At 38.8% G+C, this 18,568-nt stretch overlaps 1 protein-coding gene across 4 annotated transcripts; it reads left to right on the top strand.

The window, feature by feature from the left end:
* The first annotated feature begins 2,958 nt into the window (after positions 1–2,958).
* Positions 2,959–4,381, top strand: LOC125199064. Of its 4 annotated transcripts, none has more exons than XR_007172512.1 (3): positions 2,959–3,403; positions 3,628–4,070; positions 4,135–4,381. XR_007172512.1 is itself a non-coding variant. In XM_048097230.1 (3 exons), exons 1-3 carry the CDS (start codon positions 3,043–3,045, stop codon positions 3,835–3,837), a joined length of 471 nt encoding a protein of 156 aa, XP_047953187.1. In that variant the 5' UTR covers positions 2,959–3,042; the 3' UTR covers positions 3,838–4,381. The 4 variants fall into 4 exon arrangements, 2 of the variants coding, with proteins under 2 accessions (XP_047953187.1, XP_047953186.1); XM_048097230.1 differs by having other exon boundaries at positions 2,959–3,123; positions 3,220–3,399; positions 3,628–4,381; XR_007172511.1 differs by having other exon boundaries at positions 3,628–4,381.
* Positions 4,382–18,568: the final 14,187 nt, after the last annotated feature.

The raw sequence follows: 18,568 nt of genomic DNA, 5'->3' as shown, positions 1-18,568 counted from the left end.
TCTGTATCATCCCCTGTGATGATCATATCATCAACATAGATGATAAGGCAGGTAATCTTGTCCCCTCTTCTTTTTGTGAAGAGTGTATGATCAGAGAGACTCTGTTTGTATCCATGCTTGATCATTGCTTGACAAAACCTTCCAAACCATATCCTTGGGGACTGCTTTAAGCCATATAAAGTCTTCTTTAGTCTGCACACCTGTCTAGGACCAAATTCGCCATCGAAGCCCGGCGGGACTGCCATATAGACTTCCTTGTCTTTCTCTAATTCTCCATGGAGGAAGGCATTAGTTACATCAAACTGATGTAGTGACCAATCTTTACATGCTGCAACAGATAATAATGCTCGGATTGTGTCGAGTTTGGCAACAGGGGAGAAAGTTTCATCATAGTCAATTCCATATACTTGAGTGTATCCTTTGGCCACCAATCGCGCCTTATATCTCTCGATTGATCCATCTGCACGTCTTTTGATGGTGAAAATCCACCTACAACCAACTGGTTTCTTCCCTTCTGGTAGATTACACTTTTCCCACGTTCCATTCTTGATTAGAGCATCAATTTCCTTCTTCATGGCTTCCCTCCAATGTTTGTGCTTGACTGCTTCTTGGAAAGTTTGAGGAATTTCTTCCTCCTCATATAGGGCAGCTTCGAATGCTCGGGCCATCTCTGTGAGGTGTCCTTGGGCAATGTTTGCAACTGAGTATTTTGTTTTTCTCCCTTTCCAGTCCGGAGAGTATCTCTTGGGAGGAATTCCCCTTGTAATTCTGTGTGGTAATTCATATTGCTTGTTATTCTCGTTTCTGCTGTTGGTTTCTCCATCTTTAATTATCCTGTCAGTGTTAGTAATTTCTAACAGAACTGTGTTGGTTTCAGAGTCATTTACCTCAGGATTTGAAGACGGGGTTGATGGTTGAGTGACGCCATTGAATTTTGAAGACGAGGAATTCTGATGGTTGAGTGACGCCATTGAATCCTATGCCGGTCTCCCGTGAGTCGGATGGTTGAAGGTGACGCCATTGAATTATGTGGTCTGACTAGTGGATTGTGATAGCTCGTTGGTATGGTTATTTTTTTCTGCTTCCTCTTCTGTGGATGGATTGGGTTTTTCCCTTGACTCCTCTCCCCCTTGCTCGGTTTCCCCTTGTATAGTTTTTGATGGATGGGGTGATTCTGCTGGGATATGCAGCCAATTTAGTGGGTCACTTATCAGAATCGGCTGTTGACTCTCCCCCTGACCGCTAGAGTGGCTGTAATAATATTCGTTCTCAACAAAGTCACAGTTCATGGTTGTGTACATGTGTTTAGTCATCGGATCATAGCACCGGTACCCTTTCTGATTAACACCATACCCAAGAAATACACATTTAACGGCACAAGGAGAGAATTTGGTGCGGTCATGCTTTGGAATATGGACGAATACCGTGCAACCAAAGACTTTGGGTTCAAGGGTGAGATGGGTTGGTTTTTGTATGGTTTCATGGTTGATAAACGTATCGATGGGAGTTTTAAAATTGAGGATTCCCGTTGGGAGACGGTTCATAAGGTATACCGATGTGGCTATAGCTTCTGGCCAAAAAGATGTGGGGATTTTAGATTCGATGAGCAAAGCCCTGGTGATTTCTAGGATATACCTATTTTTCCGTTCTGCTACCCCATTCTGTTCAGGTGTATAGGCACAAGAAGTTTGGTGGATAAGGCCTTTTTCTACAAAGAAGGTTTTCATGTTGGCATTTATATATTCCCCCCCATTATCAGACCGTAAGACTTGGATACTCTGTTTATACTGAGTTTGAACCATTTTGTAGAATTGGGTGAATTTGTCAAAAACCTCAGATTTATTTTTCAAAAAATATACCCAAGTCATACGAGAAAAGTCATCAATAAACAGAAGGAAGTATCGGAGGCCTTGGCCCCCGTGGATTGGGGCAGGACCCCAGACATCCGAATGAATCAAAGAAAACGGGGTAGGCACACGAGTATTATTTAGCTTAAAAGAGTGACGGTGGCTCTTGGCCAGGTGACAAGTTTCACAATCAAGAGAGTTCAAGCTAGAGGCTAATTTAGGAAACATTAATTTTAGGTATCCTATGGAAGGGTGTCCTAACCGACGATGTAAAAGCCAAGCCTTCCTTGTAGTTGGTTCATGAGCTAGTAATGCCATACTTTGTTGAGCTATCTCATCCACATAGTAAAGACCACTTCGTTCAGTGCCACGCCCAACTATCGTCCCCGTCTTGGTATCCTGTAGCATGCAAAAACGAGGTTGCATCAGTAATTTGCAGTTTAACTCTTTCGTTACATGACTGACGGACAAAAGTTTATGGGAGAAAGTTGGGACGAAAAGGCAGTTGGAGAGCCGGAGGGTTGGAGAAATGTTAATGGTGCCTGCCCCCTCCACTCGAGCTAAATCCCCACCGGCAGTTTGGACATAGGTTTTAGTAGGTTCAGATATGTGGAGGAAATCTTTTGGATCGAAAGAGATCGTGTCAGTAGCGCCACAATCAAAAATCCACTGGTTCTCTTTTTTTTCAACAGTGGTGGATGAAGTAAAGGCTAAGGCTTTAAACGAATTTTGGCACGGTATAGTAGGCTGGAAAAGTAAATCATCAGATTTATTTGGGTTACTTTTGGAATTTTTGGAAATTTTAGGGCTTATTTGTGACTGTTTGAAACTACTGGGGTTCTTTTTGGAGATATCAAAATTTATGGGGTAGTTTCGGGTAGGGTTTGTAGAGTGGGGTTTAAAGTGGGATTTAGAAGAGTGATGGGGGGTTTTTTCGAATTTAAGGAAATTGGGGGTATAATAACCCCCATTAACCCTAACTTCCGCCGCCTCCATTCCTTCTCCAACCCCAATTTCCGTTGGCTTCTCCGATTCGACTCCAGCTGCCGACGTTGTGTCGCCGATGATGGTCACCGGAGGAGCTTGGTTACCTTCTGACCACGCCCTTGCGACCGCTACGGATGCGGTTGCTTTCTTCTCGTCGCCTCCTTCGCCGTCCGTCTGACCGGCATTTACCATTGATTTTGAATTTCCGATGCTGCCTACTGCTTTGTTGGTGTTGGTAGCTCGGTCTCCAACCACCGCTGCCGCCGTTGCCCTGCTCCCATTACTCCGAGTTCGGTTCTGCCTGTTCTTTTTTATGTCTTCCCACCAGTCGGGAAACCCATGGAGGTGGAAGCAAGTATCTACTGTGTGCTTTTTTCCTCCGCAGTGGCTGCAGGTCAGCCTGCTTTTGTCGGAATTTGTGGAGGATTTGGGTGGCGGTGGTGGTCTGCTTCGGTCAATTGCTGCTAAACCGACTCCTATGCCGGTCTCCCGTGAGTCGCCTGAGGGTTTTAGGACCCGTTCATTGGCTGATTCGCGCCTCACCAACCCATATGCGCTTCGCACAGTAGGTAACGGGTCTTTGTTCAAGATCTCCCTCTTGATTGTGTCGTATCTTTCGTCTAGAGCCCATAGGAATTGATATAGCCTATGTCTCTGGGTGATCTTGTTATACTTCTCGATGGTTGAAGGTGTATCCATTGGATTCGGATCTTTTTCATCAATGGACATCCAGATGTCTTGGAATTTATTCCACAGGCTCTCGAGACTCATGCTTCCTTGCTTCATGTTGTAGGCTTGCCGGTGTAAATCTGAAACTTGGAAAGGATCGGTTCCGCTCCCGTATGTGATGGCCAGACCTTCCCATAGGTCTCGAGCCGTCGCATATTGCGAAACTTCGTTGATGAGATTGGCTTCGATATTGTTTATAATCCAGTTGAAGCAGCAGTTATCTCTCTGCTCCCATTTCGGATATCCAGCGTCACTGATTGCAGGGGGTCTGTAACTCCATTTATGTGAGATGACAGACCCTTTGCCCCGATTGCTCGTTTCATCAGGGTCGTCCAAACGGAGTAGTTGTCTCCGTTGAGTTTGCTTTGAACATGTACCTCCCCCAATGATTCGGGTTGAGTTGAGGGTGGAGGTGGTGGTGGCTGATTTTGGGTTTTTGGTTGGGCATTAACTTGCCTAAGGAACTCTGCTAATTGTGCAGCAAATTCTCCTGAAAAATTCATCAAGGTTTGGTTGGTGTTTGTAGCTTCTGAGTCAGATTCTGACATGGCTTATTTTCTGATTTCTGCAGGTTTTAAAAGGGTTCGGGAAAGGTATCTCAGGGACGATGATGAGAACTTTCTGAGTCCCACACCGTTGCAACCTGCTCTGATACCATCTTAAAGATGGTAATCGAGAGAGGCATTGTTTAGAAGATAAACCATGGTGGCAAAGGTTGTAGAGAAAAGGATTCTATTGTATTGTTTCTGTTGTATTTTAGAAGATACAAGATACTCCCTTTTATAGGGGAAAATACAACTCTAGGAACTACCACTAATTAATTGTACCTAGGTAAATCCCACTTATTAAATGTAGAAGCAAATACCAAGTTGTTGGTACTTGGTGTTGGCCAACTAGCCGTTTGGACTCTCATTTTGACAAGAAGCTATGAAATATAAGAAATGGAGGGAAGCCATGCTGTCTGAGATGAAGGCGCGTATGAAGAACAATACATGGGTGAAAGGGAAATTGCCTGATGGAGTAAAGACAGTTGGGTGTAGATGGGTGTTCACGATAAAGAGAAGGTCAGACGGTACAATTGAGAGGTATAAAGCACGACTTGTGGCAAAGGGGTATACTCAGACTTATGGGGTAGATTATGACGAAACAATCTCCCCAGTAGCCAAGATCAACACTATGAGAGTGTTGTTTTCGATCGCAGCAAACAAAGATTGGCCACTTCATCAGTTTGATGTGACTAACGCGTTCCTACACGGGGAATTACCAAAACCTGTGTTTATGGAACCACCACCTGGGTTCACCGAGGAGTTTCAGGTAGGAGAAGTGTGTCAACTCAAGAAGACATTATATGGGTTAAAGCAATATCCGAGGGCATGGTTTGGGAGGTTCACGGAGGTCATGAAGAAGTATGGGTATGAACAGAGTAATTCAGATCACACTCTATTCCTCAAGAAGAAAGGGGGCAAGATTACGTGTCTGATTATTTATGTAGACGACATGATCATTACCGGAGATGATGAGGAAGAAATAGCAGAGCTCAGAAAGAATTTATTCCAGGAATTTGAGATGAAGGATCTAGGTCTCCTCAAGTATTTCTTAGGTATTGAAGTACTAAGATCGAAGAAGGGGATCTTTATAAATCAGAGGAAGTACATACTCGATCTATTGGCAGAAATTGGGATGTTAGATTGCAAGCCCGCAGATACCCCTATGGTGCAAAATCACGGACTACAGATTAAGGAAGATGGAGAACCGACTGACAGGGGGAGATACCAGAGACTTGTTGGGAAGCTGATCTACCTCTCTCATACAAGACCAGATATTGCATATGCAGTAGGAGTGGTGAGTCAGTTCATGCATGCACCACAAGGAGAGCACTGGGAGGCAGTGCTGAGTATCGTACGATACTTGAAGGGAACAGCCGAGCATGGGCTCATGTTTGAGGAACACGGACACATGGAGATACATGGTTTTACTATGCTGGGCAGGAAACCCGAATGACAGGAAATCAACAGCAGGATACTTTGCCTTTGTTAGAGGAAATCTTGTAACGTGGACGAGCAAGAAGCAAAAAGTAGTAGCACTCTCGAGTGCAGAGGCAGAGTTCAGAGGAATTAAGAGCGGATTAACAGAGATATTATGGCTACGGAAGTTGATGACGGAGTTGAACCTCCACTCTACTCTACCTTGTAGATTATTTTGTGACAACAAGGCAGCCTTTAGTTAATTTACAGAAAATATTTAACTAATTTGCGCAACGTAAATATGTAGAATTATGGACTTTCTAATAAGAAACATATAAATAAAACTTTTAATTATTTATATTGGAATAGTCTGGGTGCTAATCTAATTTCATAACTAGTTGAGCATCTGTCATCCAATAAATGAGTAATTTTTAATGGAAATATAAAATAGAAGCAATCCAAAAAATTCAGTTAAAATTACTATATTATGATTTTCAGATCTCAAGTCTTGTCATTGGCCCCAAAGAAGGTTTTTTCTTCTTCTATTTTTGCCTTCTCGTCAATTTTTTATTGCGATTGACTAATTCTAATTTTCTGAAAACCCGGTGCAACATGACAGAACCAAACATGTGGAAGTAGACCGACACTTCATAAAAGAGAATTTGGAGGCTAAGGTGGTGGAGATGCCCTCTGTCAAGTCCGAAGATCAACTGGCAGACATCTTGACAAAGGCAGTAAACTCAAAGTCGTTTCGAGAAGTACTTGGCAAGCTAAGTATCGGCAACCCCGTTACATAGCTTGAGGGGGAGTGTTAGAAGATATTGCACAAAATCAGGAATTGATATGGGAGAATATTTCACATTTAATTAGTGTAATCTAGGTTTACCATGTATAGAAAATCCTAGGCTATATAATCATGTAAACTCTACATTGTTCATATATTGAAGAGAATGAAACCCTACTACCGATTTCTACACAAAGGACAGATTACACTCACATAATGAAGTAAACAAATACATTTGGTACCTGATCTTTATTTTATATCGCTTTTGGTACCTATAAATCACATTTTTGGTACCTGATGCAAATTTCTTCCCAAAATGCCCTCTAAACAAATACATTTTCTCATTTATGCTATAAAGGATATTTTAGATATATATAAAATTAGTACCAAAAGTAATATTTTAATATCTTCTATCATTCTCCTCACTCATATAATAAACATGTTACTATTTGGAAAGCCTAAAAAAATGTAAACACAAAGTAAGTTTCAAAATAATTTGAAATGAGTAAATTTTTGAGGAAAAATAGACAAAGACTACACACAAGGCATATAATATCTTTTTTGAGTTGGTCATAATCAAGTAAGCAAAAAATGAGCGAATTACTTCCGACTAAGTCTTTTTTATTTAATCTTCAGCCCCTTAACCGGCGGTGAGTTCATTTAATGCAACAAAAATACTTTATACTCTCTAGGTCCCAAGGTGGTTTTAAATGGTAAATGGTCATAGTAAATGAGCAATATGAAGTTCAGTAGCAAATGATTAACAAGTACAGATGTTTTATATGGTAAATGGCCATAACAAATGAGCAATATGAAGTATAATTACTGCAGTTTCTTATCGTAGATGTTTTGTGTACTTATAAAAGCATTAGTCATATTGATGAATTAGGACTCAATTTTATCACAAGTATTGACATTTTGTTTTCTTGTAGTTTCTTTCCATAGAGAGATACATCACATGAGCTTATCAAGGTCAGTATTTACTATTGCATCATTGTTATACATCTAAATGGTTTCCTCGTTAAATCTAAATGGAACTAATTATTTGCAGTATACGATTGATTATCCATAAATACGTACGCTGGCTCATCACTTTAATTGATTGTCATGTTTGTGATTATATAAGTTAGATTGTTAGGTTTCCATAAATTTCTATTCTTAATAAATTTTTAGGTGTAACTTTACCATTGTTGCTAAAGAAAAAAGAATAAGCAAAAGATAAGTTAAGAGAAGAGTTAATTACAAAGGTTAGCATCTTTATCTTGTTTCTTTATGCTTTTTTGTACCATGACCCTGATATTGGTACTAACACTCAGTATATTGTTTATAGGAGCATTTTACGGTGTGGATGGTGGTTAGGCTTGGGATGGAGCCTTGTCGGCTTCACCTACCCAATTTGATGTGAGGTGAGGTGATTTTGTGCTTTGATTATGAATGCTAGTTAGTTAAGAGTTTGTACTATAGTAAGAATTATGGAAGGACGAGTCAACAATTGGACCGGAAACTTGAAGAGATGGAAGAAAAATTCAATGATGAGCGCGAGAAGAGAATGAAATTAGAGGAAGATATGACGATTCTAAATGAGAGGATGGACCAGTTCATGTCCCATAGTCCTATAACTCCCGTTGTTCAGTCTCGTAGTCATGATTCTGAAGAATTATGAGTTTGCCCACTATTTTGTACTATCAGCTTTATTTCAAAGTCATGACAATATCGAACTTCATGTAATTTGCAAAATACATTTTAATGGAAAATGAGTGAAGCTTTTTTAATGAATTCTTACATAACTTTGTTGACCTGTCTGTGCAAGTCTTTATTTTGTCACGTAGAGTAAGTCTCAAATGAATTTCGTAGTTTGGGGTTAATTTCAGCTGCAGTAATTTTGAGATTTAGCTACGAATACGATGTATAGGGCAGTGCTAAATTAAAATAATTCTTATTTACATAACTACAAACTATTCATATTATATGTATTTGTAATGAATATTATGAAAATTTTATACATATATCTATACAATATATAAAAGGAGAGTTTTTGGGGTATTTAGGGAAATAAGGGAAACTTTGGGAGTATTTAGGAGATAGTCCTTAAATTTAAAATTCAAAATTTGTGACCAAATTTTAGTGAAAACACAAAAATACAATTGACGTAATTCAGTTTACACAACTTTATTTTAGTGGGAGTAGTGGATCTTAACCACATTTAGAAGCATGGGACACCTATATTGTGTTTTGTGGAAGAAGAGATTAAGAGGCTGGAATAAGAAGACGTGAGAAGAAAAACGAATAAGAATAAAGAAGCATGGGACACCTTCATTGTGTTTTTCAATATATTTAAGATTTAAGACTACTTTGCTGCTACATAATTAAAAATACAAGGATAAACACAAAATCAACAAGTAAACTACCTAAACATGCATTGGAAACACCAAACGAAAAGCTGAATATTAAAGCACTTAAACATGATGAAAGAAGCTTAAAAACAACAACAATGGAGGATGAATAACAAGACAAGAAATTAAACTACAAACATTACACTTAAAACATGCTAAACTAATTAATCTAGGTGATTTAAACTCTAAACAAGAACACAAGAACTAAGAGTAAATGCTTTAACACTAGAGAAATTAATACACCAAAGCTCTTAAAGATCAACCTCCAACAACCATTAACTAGAGAGTGAAGAGCTCGATTGTTTAGAAGCTAATGATGGTTAGCGAAAGCGTGTTCTTAAAAATAATGAAGAAAACCCTCGGTCCAGGAAATCCGCTAGACACTGCAGAGAACCTTGAGCTACCTGTCGTTGGGCACACAATCACTTCCTTAACTCCCTCTTCAAAAACCCTCAACCCGCTTTAGATAGGAAAACTAGTACGTGGAAGTAGGGATCGAATCCACATTGATGAATGCGCAAGTACACATGTTCAAAGACTCGGGGACTATATTTTTTGTTGGTCTGCTGCCACGCAATTTTAGGGTTGAGCTTTAATTCCTAGACTTGGTAATTGAAATATGCTACTCTAACAGCTAGATCTAGGTAGAAACATGAAAAACATGCATATTAATCGAAATAAAGCGAGACAATTGCTAGATCGAATGAACAGTTTCCTGAATTAACCTAGACCTGGGAAAACTACTGAATGTGGGGACCATTTTCTGAAAAGGTAGAGTACGATTGAAAAACTGCAAAATAACTAACTAAAGGACTAACTAACAGCGACATCATCTTCTCCAACATTTATCATGATACAACCAGTTAAAACAAAGCAAGAACGAAGATCAAAGCAAAGTAGACAGAATTAAAAGCGACAGAAATGAAGAACAGTTAAAACTAAGCAGATCTACGGCTACTAGACGAGGTAAAACATGAATACAGAACTTAAACAATCAAATGAAACAAAACAAGCACATCCAACCACTGGACGCTTAATCCACTCCGGATCCAAGCCATCCACAACAACCAAACATCATTTTCACCTCCGATCCTCACTAGTCTACGTAGATTCAACCGATTGACAACAGATTTCTTGCAAACCAACTCCAAACTTAGATCAACCCACAATAATCAGCAAATCAAACCCAAAATAACACGATAAGATAAACGAAACATAAACAGACATATCCATTGCAAAATACCAAAACAACACCAAAGCCGAGCCTCGAACAGCGAGAACTCGGCGAGTACCAAAAGTAGACAGAAAATTAAAGACAATTGTTTCTTCGCCTCCGCAGAGACGGTGTTGCACCCAAACTTCCGATGAAACGAGAACCCCCCTCAGATTTCCCCCAAGTGAGTGTGTAGAAAAAGTAGAAAACTAAGTTAGGAGCTAAAAAAAGTGATGTCTTCATGTTGATTGCATGCTCCCTTTTATAATGGATAGAGCTTCTAGACTGTTTTTGTACTGCCCATTTTGCCCTTTGATTCAATGCTCTTTTGTCTAGCGCTCTTCCTTGTTCAGCTTATTTTTCCCGCCAGCTTCCTCCACCAGGCGATCTCTGTCTTCTTCCTGGGGCTGGTGGCTCAAAAAGGTTTGTTAGACCCGGAAAATCACAAAATTTATCCCTTAACCAATGCACGAATTAGCCTTATCAGAGAGTTAAGATGTTGGAAATAAGTTTCAACACAAGTGCTACAAAGAAACTAAAGCATTAAAGAAACTAAAATCTACTACAAACTTCAACCCATGGTGAACAATGATCTTGGCAGCCTTGAGTTAGAAATCTCTCTTCTTAAGGAAGAGAGAAAAGTTTACTAGAGAGAGAAATAGCTAAAACTAAACTAAAGCTAAAGTGATAAGTGGTGAGTGACTAGTTGTGGAAAATTAAGGTTTTTTAATACATATATCCAATAAATGATATTTCCGTAGTTTTTACTCTCCAAGGGAAGAAATGGGCGTGTGTAGCAAGTGGGATATATCCTTGATAAGTGTGTGGAAGTGGCTTTAGTCATTTTCCCATCAGGTTCAAACTGGCCAGTCCAACAGCTTGGGCAGTTTGGGTCTTCTTTGCCTTCTTCCTCCACTTTCTTCCATTCCTTGTCATTTTGCCCTCTTTCTTGCATGTTTTCCTCTTCATGCCTTCATTAAGCAGCTTTCCAACTTAATGCTCCATTCCCTGCCAAATAACATCTTTTTCATGCACATATTCAACATATAGTGCAACTAGTGATCAATTCCGAGTGACGAAAATTAGCCTATCAAACCTCCTCACACTTGGATCATACTTGTCCCAAGTATGTGGTTGGACTTTTCACTCAATTGCTAGTTTTAGTCACTCCCCTCTACTTTCTAAACACACACACTAAATTAAACAAACACAAAACACAAAGACATTTACAAGACAAGCACACACAACGACTCAAGATACACACGAAAGACATACCAAGCAAGTTGTATGAAAAGCGTAATGATAACCCCAAGAATCAAGCTCAAAACAGATTTTTAAAACATAATTTTCTTCATCGAACAATGTGGTTCCAACCGTCGGTATCATCAAGATAGTTAAGCACATATCACAAGCAAAAGATTCACTCCCTGGCCCTCTCAAAATGTAAGGACAACTCTCTCAATAATATTGATGAAAATGCAATCAAGGAGATATCACTTTATCACATGTAGCTCAAGAGGGTCTTTTACGGGATGTAATGGGGCTTGGGACCATTTAATATTATCGGTTAGATCCTAGGGGTCCTAAGATAGTTAGTGTAGTACAACATAAACTTGTGCTTATTCTCCAAAGGGATACTTAGAAACTCCAAACACAATCACCCACGATCAAACAAAAACTAGAAAACACTTCATTTTTTTCTTTTTCTTCTTCTTCTTCATTTTTTTCTTTTCTTCTTCGATCTACCTTCCCACTCTTTCCTTGCCATTTTCTCTTTGTTTTGCTTTCTTTCTTCTTCTTTTTTCTTTTTTTTTATGTTTCTTCTTTTTCTTTCTTCTCTGCTTTTTAATTCTTCTTTTTTTTTCTTTTCATGACAGCCACTGTTTTTTTATCTTCGGTGGGGACGGCAAATTTGTTTGGATGTTCACAAAGGCTATCTCTTTTCCATAAATTGGTGATCATGTAGGAGCAACTAAGAACATTTATTTTGCACAAGAGGGAAACCATTTTCTAACTTGAAAAAAATGTAGGCACAAGGTTTCAAAGTGGCAACTAGGGGTAGCTCTTTCCGGTTGATGTAATCACAAAGAATAAGGCTCAATTTGGCTTTTCCTAGTGCCCTCTATCTATGCCATAATGACCAAGCGATATAAACTATCATGCAATGCAATGTCATTCCACGCTCGAAACACATGTAGAAAGTGTTCTACTTTGAGGCTTTGAACCTTACCATTTGTGGGTTTTTATGCAAGTGTGCTTCACATTTCCATCGTACTCAACTTCATTCAATCAAAACCACAAGTTCTTGAATAAATTTTTCAAAACAAAGCAAGTCATTTTTTTTATACGATTCAACAAGTCAATTTTTTTTCTTTTTTCTTTTTGCTACGATTCAATAGGGGGATCATTACCAAATCATGTATCAAGGCTTGGGAAAAAGATAAAACACGCACTTTACAAAAACGGCACAATACAACATGACCAAACAACAAAACAAACCCCCTCCTCACACTTAGACCTTGCTTGCCCTGAAGCAAGTTTGGTTGAAATGTTGGAAAAGGAAACAAATCACATACAACTTCGAAAATCAAGAACGACACACAAGAATCCCACCTCCTCACACTTGGGCATTGTTTGCTCGAGAGCAAGTTGACCAAGTGTTTAGATAAAGATTACTAACAACACATAACAATCACGAAGGCCGGCAAGGCCACAAATCATGCATCAAGGCCGACAAGGCCACAATATATACAAAACAAGGCCGGCAAGGCCACAATTACAAAAACTTCAAAGCAAACACATACATCACACACATAACACATATATACAACAAATAAAAGAGGGGTTTGGATAGAAATCACCTCCCCCGCACAAGGCGAGGGGTACGGGTAAGCTTGGCAGGTGGTGGCAGAGCTGGTGCAGCTGCCTCCTTGGATTTTGATCCCAGGCTCATGTGCTACGGCTCCTTAGACTTTAGCTACTTTACCCACAGTGACATCCAGGCTGCCCTGTTCAACAAACTGGGCAGGATACATGTATTCTTCCAAAAAAGCATCGTCTAATATTGCCTTCCAATCCTTCCAAGTAGAAGCATTCAACTTCCTTTTAGGATCCCTATAGAGTTTGGAACCTTTCTCTGAACTCATGTAAAATATGAAAACATTGGGACTTATACTCACGATGTCGTTGGCCAAAGTCCAACCAATCAACTCTTTTCGCCTCTTTAAAACTTTGGTTAGCTCTTCTTCTTTGCTCTAGTCTAGGTTACTGATCGTGGTAATAGTCTCATTTAACTCCAATTTAGGTGAATAAATCTCCAATTCTTTAATTGTATTGATCTTAGTCTTTTCTCTTTTTCATTTTTGGGATTTAGCTTTTGGGCCAATTTTAGTAGAGTTTGGTTGTTTAAAATAATTACTCATGGCTAGAAGGGAGCTATTTAGATCCTCGTGAACAGGGTTACCTCGTTGCAAAATTGTTGGGGACGTGGGCCAAAATAATTAAGTTCTAATCGGAGAAAATTCGTAATCCGATCTATAAAAATAATTGGAATCTTAGGATGCATGCATCTTATTTAATTGTTTGATTCCTTGTGTTAATCTATGTGCTTTTTAAATTCAAAGGTGATATCTTGAAAGTGAATGTGATCTCAAGGGAAAGAATATAATTTCGGATTAAGCACTCGAGGTGGGCTCTCTTTTTAAATAAGGACAATGTCCTAACTATTTTATCGATGGGGATGAAATGCAAATTGTTTATCATGCCATAATTTTTGTTTTAACGTGCCTACCTGAAATGGCTTTACCATTTATTATTTAAATTGAATTCGGGTCCTTGTAGGGCCGCAAACCCTACTTGGATTAGTGTACACCTATGGTAGACCGTGTGTCAGCGTACGGGTTGGCCGGTCTAGTGACTTGGTTTGTGGCCACATTCCAAGTCATGTATGAGCAGATATGGTAAACGTCTATGGGAAAATGGCTGCGCAGCCGCGATTTTTGAACGATGGAAATATTTTTGGTGCCTCGGGCCTTTCAAAAGCTAAAACCCAGATGGTTACCTACAATGGCATGATGAATACAAATATTTTTGATAAACTGTTTTCGGCATGAGTCCACTGAGTATTTTATAGTACCCAGCCCTGCATATGTTTTCCTTATGTGCAGGTTGAGCGGTGACGAGCTTGGAGTGGTGTTGAGTCGAACCTTAATCATTGCTGGATTTATTTTGAACTCCGAGGGGCGTCGTGTCTTCATACATGGCCTCACTCTTACTCTTGGATGCTTCCGCTGAGATGATACTATTTTTCACAACTATGTTTTGAACCCTTTTACTCTTGAATTATAAATGATGATAATTGTTGACCTTTGATTTAAAACATAAGCATTCATTCTGATTTTTCCCTCGACATTTGAATATTAATTATCTTTGTCAAACTCTTTATTGAAACCCTAGAAAATTCCCCTTTCTTAAAGTCCCAGTGGTCGCGACCTCCCGCATTTATTAACCCTAGAAAGGGCGGTCTTGACAGTCCAGGTCAACCAAATTTTGTAGGTTTCCTAACTCCGGTGGGATGGAGCCTGAAAACCAGTTATTATAGAGATACAAATACTCGAGGTTTGTGAGCAAGCCTATTTCTGATGGGATGGTGCCTGAAAACGAGTTATTATAGAAATGCAGATACACGAGGTTTGTGAGCACGCCTATTTCTGATCGGATGGTGCCTGAAAACAAGTTATTAGAGATATACAGAAACCCGAGGTTTGTGAGCAAGCCTATTTCTGATGGAAGTTCCCCACTGAATTCATTGTCATGAATTTGTTGTGAGATTAGTATTCTCCAACTCGTGATGAAATGGGGCAATATTTAACGAGTCAGGCTATTATGAGATAGTCCCAAATCAGATAAATTTACCAAATATGATAAGGATAGCGGCAATGGCCCCGAGAGCGAATTCTGGGATAAATCTAAGTAGGTCAGCTTGTTACACAGGCCGAGCTCTTGGGGAATGGAGGAATTGAATCTGTTCATTTGAAGGTTTAGAGTTCTGAGATTCGTGAGTAGGCCTATAGAAGGAAGGATTTCTCCTATAAACAAATTATCGATCAGCTCCAGAATTTGCAGGCTTGGAATAAGGCTTACTGAATCAAGAATGTTGCCTGAGAAGGAGTTGTAGGTGAGGCGAAGATCCTTCAGCTTGGTGAGGTTAGTGATATTTGGTGACAGGGGGCCTTGAAAAAGATTGCTGTTGAGGTCAAGATATTCAAGTTTGACCAAATTGGTGAACAATGATTCAGGAATTTGGCCTGTGAAGGCGTTATCAGACAAATCAAGAAAAGTAAGGTTGAGACAGGCTTTGAAAAATGGCAATTTTGATGTTGCAATTGCCCCACTAGAAATGTGGGCAGGCTTAGTCTTTGATTGGATAGAGAAGTGGAAAATTGGTCAGTTTGCACTTGTAAATAATATAAGACACAATAAATTAAGTAGAAACAGAAACGATTAAATAGGGCAGCATTGAAAAATAATATACAAAATTTGTCCTAAACCTCAGCCTCTAACTAGGGTATTGAATCTCTCGAAGCCTATAGAGCTTTCAGTTGCAACTTGAACGTGTGTACGTATGCCTAATTTGTATTTACACATTATTACTTTCTTGGAGAGAAATGGGATAACCACTTTCTTGGAGAGAAATGATTCAATGGGAAACATAATTAATTCTATACAAGACTTTAATGTGAATCACACATTATTTTCCTTGGAATAGTTAAGTTTCTTTTGGTAATTCAACTAATTGACACTATTTTTTTTCCATCCACGATTATTGACCCTCTTACTTTTTATTACTTTTGATAATGTCTCCTATTTTCCACTAACTCATCCCATAATCCACTAACCTTTTCTATCCACTTTCAATTACCATTCCATAATACTCAACCAGAGTCAAACGGTGTCAATCAATCATGGACGGAGGGAGCAATCATGTAATTATCTCATAAGGTTTAGAAGAACTCGTCAACTTGATTTCTACCCTACAATATTTGGACAGAAGGTCTTAAAGAATTGTTCAGTTCTCTGCCTATAAACCGGTTGAATTTTGTTTCATTTTGACATTGATAAAGTGGACAAGTAAGATAAAAAAGCACACAATTCTCTTTCTTGCACTTATTATGCAAAGGAAGTACTCCTTCCGTCACAAGGCAGTTTAGTTGTATTCTTTCGGGCTATTTAAAGATAGTGAAGTCATTTTCTTTTTTTGACAAACACTTATTATGCAAGGAAATCCACCGACCACAATGAAGAAACTCAGAAAGAAGTTCTACAACTTAAATATAAACAATTTCGTAAAGACATTGAACAAGTATACGGTCTTCTAAAACTTCATAAAAATACAAGTACACTTAGTTAAGTGGTTACACAATTTGTAACGCCCCACTTTTTGAACCATAATTTTCGAACCGTAATTTTTTGCATTTAATGATTTTAATGCCTTGAAGTCCATTGATTAAATGGCGAGTGAAAGGATTATTTGATATTCTTGTGACCTAATTGGATTTAGGGTTTTGACTGTGCGTTGATTTCGTGACGTGGCCGTTTGAAAGATTGATGCGGGGTGAATTTAATTATTTCTCGAATGAATGGTCTTATTGCCAAGGCGAAACAACCTTTTTTTCGAGTTTGAATTTCAATGGCGATTCTACAATTTGAAATTTAAATAATTCCTTTCTCTAAGGAATATTTATTGGAAATAAATGATACAAGTTCAATCTTGGGAAATATAATTTGCAGGCTACACAATTTAAATAAAATACTTAGGGTTTGAGCCCAAATTAATTTAATTAAATCCTACACTACCTAAATTCTTTTTCTTGAGCTGTAAGGCATAATTTGAAATACGTCATGATCTGTAAATTTTCTCCCAAATTGATTTCAATCAAATGCAGCAATTTAATCCCCTTTTTAATTGTGCAATCAATACCAAATATTCTCCCTCCCATGTCTCACGCGCCTTCTTCACCCCAATCTGCTATAGAAATCTTTCCATTTATTCAATCACAATCAATTGAAATCAATCACCAAAAATTACTCTCAATACACTGATATAATATTCCTCAACCCTAATTTCCACCGCCACTTACACACACAACACAATCTCTCTGTCGTTGAAAGCTCTCAAAAACACTCTCAATTGAGTAAGATGAAGGCTAAGGCTTTCACTGGCGGTACAAGAGTTCTCATCCTCACCCTAGTTCCTGTTGCATCACGGTAAACTTTTCCCCAACTACATTCCACTTTACGAAACTGCAATCAAAATTCCTAAAACAACTTTCACGTGACAGAAAACTTAGGGGCAACGGACAGAAGTAACACCAAGGAAAATCCCATCACTTTCGCATAAACCACCGAATTGCTTATCTAGCTACAAAGGTATACCACATACCCAACACCATCCCAATCTCTTCAATTGTTTCAAACCTTGCAACTCATACAATCGATAATCAATTTCAAATCGGATAATCGAAACAAAACCGAATAAAAGTTTGAACTTGTAACGAATCACCGAGCGATGGCGGTAGTGCTGTGTGACGAATCGGAGCCGGCAGCGGCGGTACTCACGGTGAATCGGAGAAACTTTTTTTTGTGAGTTCCGTTTTGGGGATAGAGAGAGTTGAGGGAGAAAGAGGGGCCGACGAGTTTCGGAAAGCGAGTAGTTGATTCCTTGTTTTCATTATTTATTAAGTATTACTTTAATATTTAGTTTTGGTTTAAAGTGGGTATGAAGGAAGGGTGTACGTGTACTTTTTTTGGAAAAGGGAGTATGAAATTTGCCTTCTGTTTTAAAATGGTATTTGAGGGTGTATGTGTGTTTTCTTTCAAAATTGGGAGTATACTATTTTGTTCTTTCCTTTCATTTTGGGTTAGTATAATTTAATTGGATTGGGAGAGTACGTTTTTATTTCTCAATGGGATGCTATTTTATTCTTTTAGTGGAGCTAATTAAAATCTCCGTGGACCGAATTATTTCTTTGCAAATTTTGTTGGGGACATGCGTGACGCTTTGGGCGACCGAAATTAATCGAAATAATTAAGTTTCTAATCGGAAAAAATTCGTGATCCGATCGATAAAAATAATTCAAGCCTTAAGATGCATGCATCTAAGCTATTGCTTGATTTCTTAAGTTGATATATGTGTTATTTAATATCTAAAGGTGATATCTTGCACGTGAAACGTGATACCAAGGGGAAGAATATAGTTGGGAATTATGCGCTTCGAGGTGGGCTTTTCTTTTAAAATAAGGACATCGTCCAAAATCTTTATTGATGAGAATGAAATTTGTGTTTATCATGTCGTGTTAAATTTTAACGTGGCCTATCTGAAATGGCTTTTGCCATTTATTATTTAAATCGAATTCGGGTCCTTGTAGGGCCGCAAACCTTACTTGGATTAGTGTACACCTATGGTATACCGTGTGTCAGCGTACGGGTTGGCCGGTCTAGTGGCTTGGTTTGTGGCCACATTCCAAGTCATGTATGAGCAGATATGGTAAACGTCTATAGAAAAATGACTGCGCAGTCGTGATTTTGAACAATGGAAAATTTTGGTGCCTCGAGCCTTTCAAAAGCTAAAACCCCGATGGTTACCCACAATG

Source organism: Salvia hispanica, unplaced genomic scaffold, assembly GCF_023119035.1.
Source record: "Salvia hispanica cultivar TCC Black 2014 unplaced genomic scaffold, UniMelb_Shisp_WGS_1.0 HiC_scaffold_37, whole genome shotgun sequence".
NCBI classification, from domain to species: domain Eukaryota; kingdom Viridiplantae; phylum Streptophyta; class Magnoliopsida; order Lamiales; family Lamiaceae; genus Salvia; species Salvia hispanica.
This window is presented reverse-complemented; position numbering and strand designations above follow the sequence as displayed.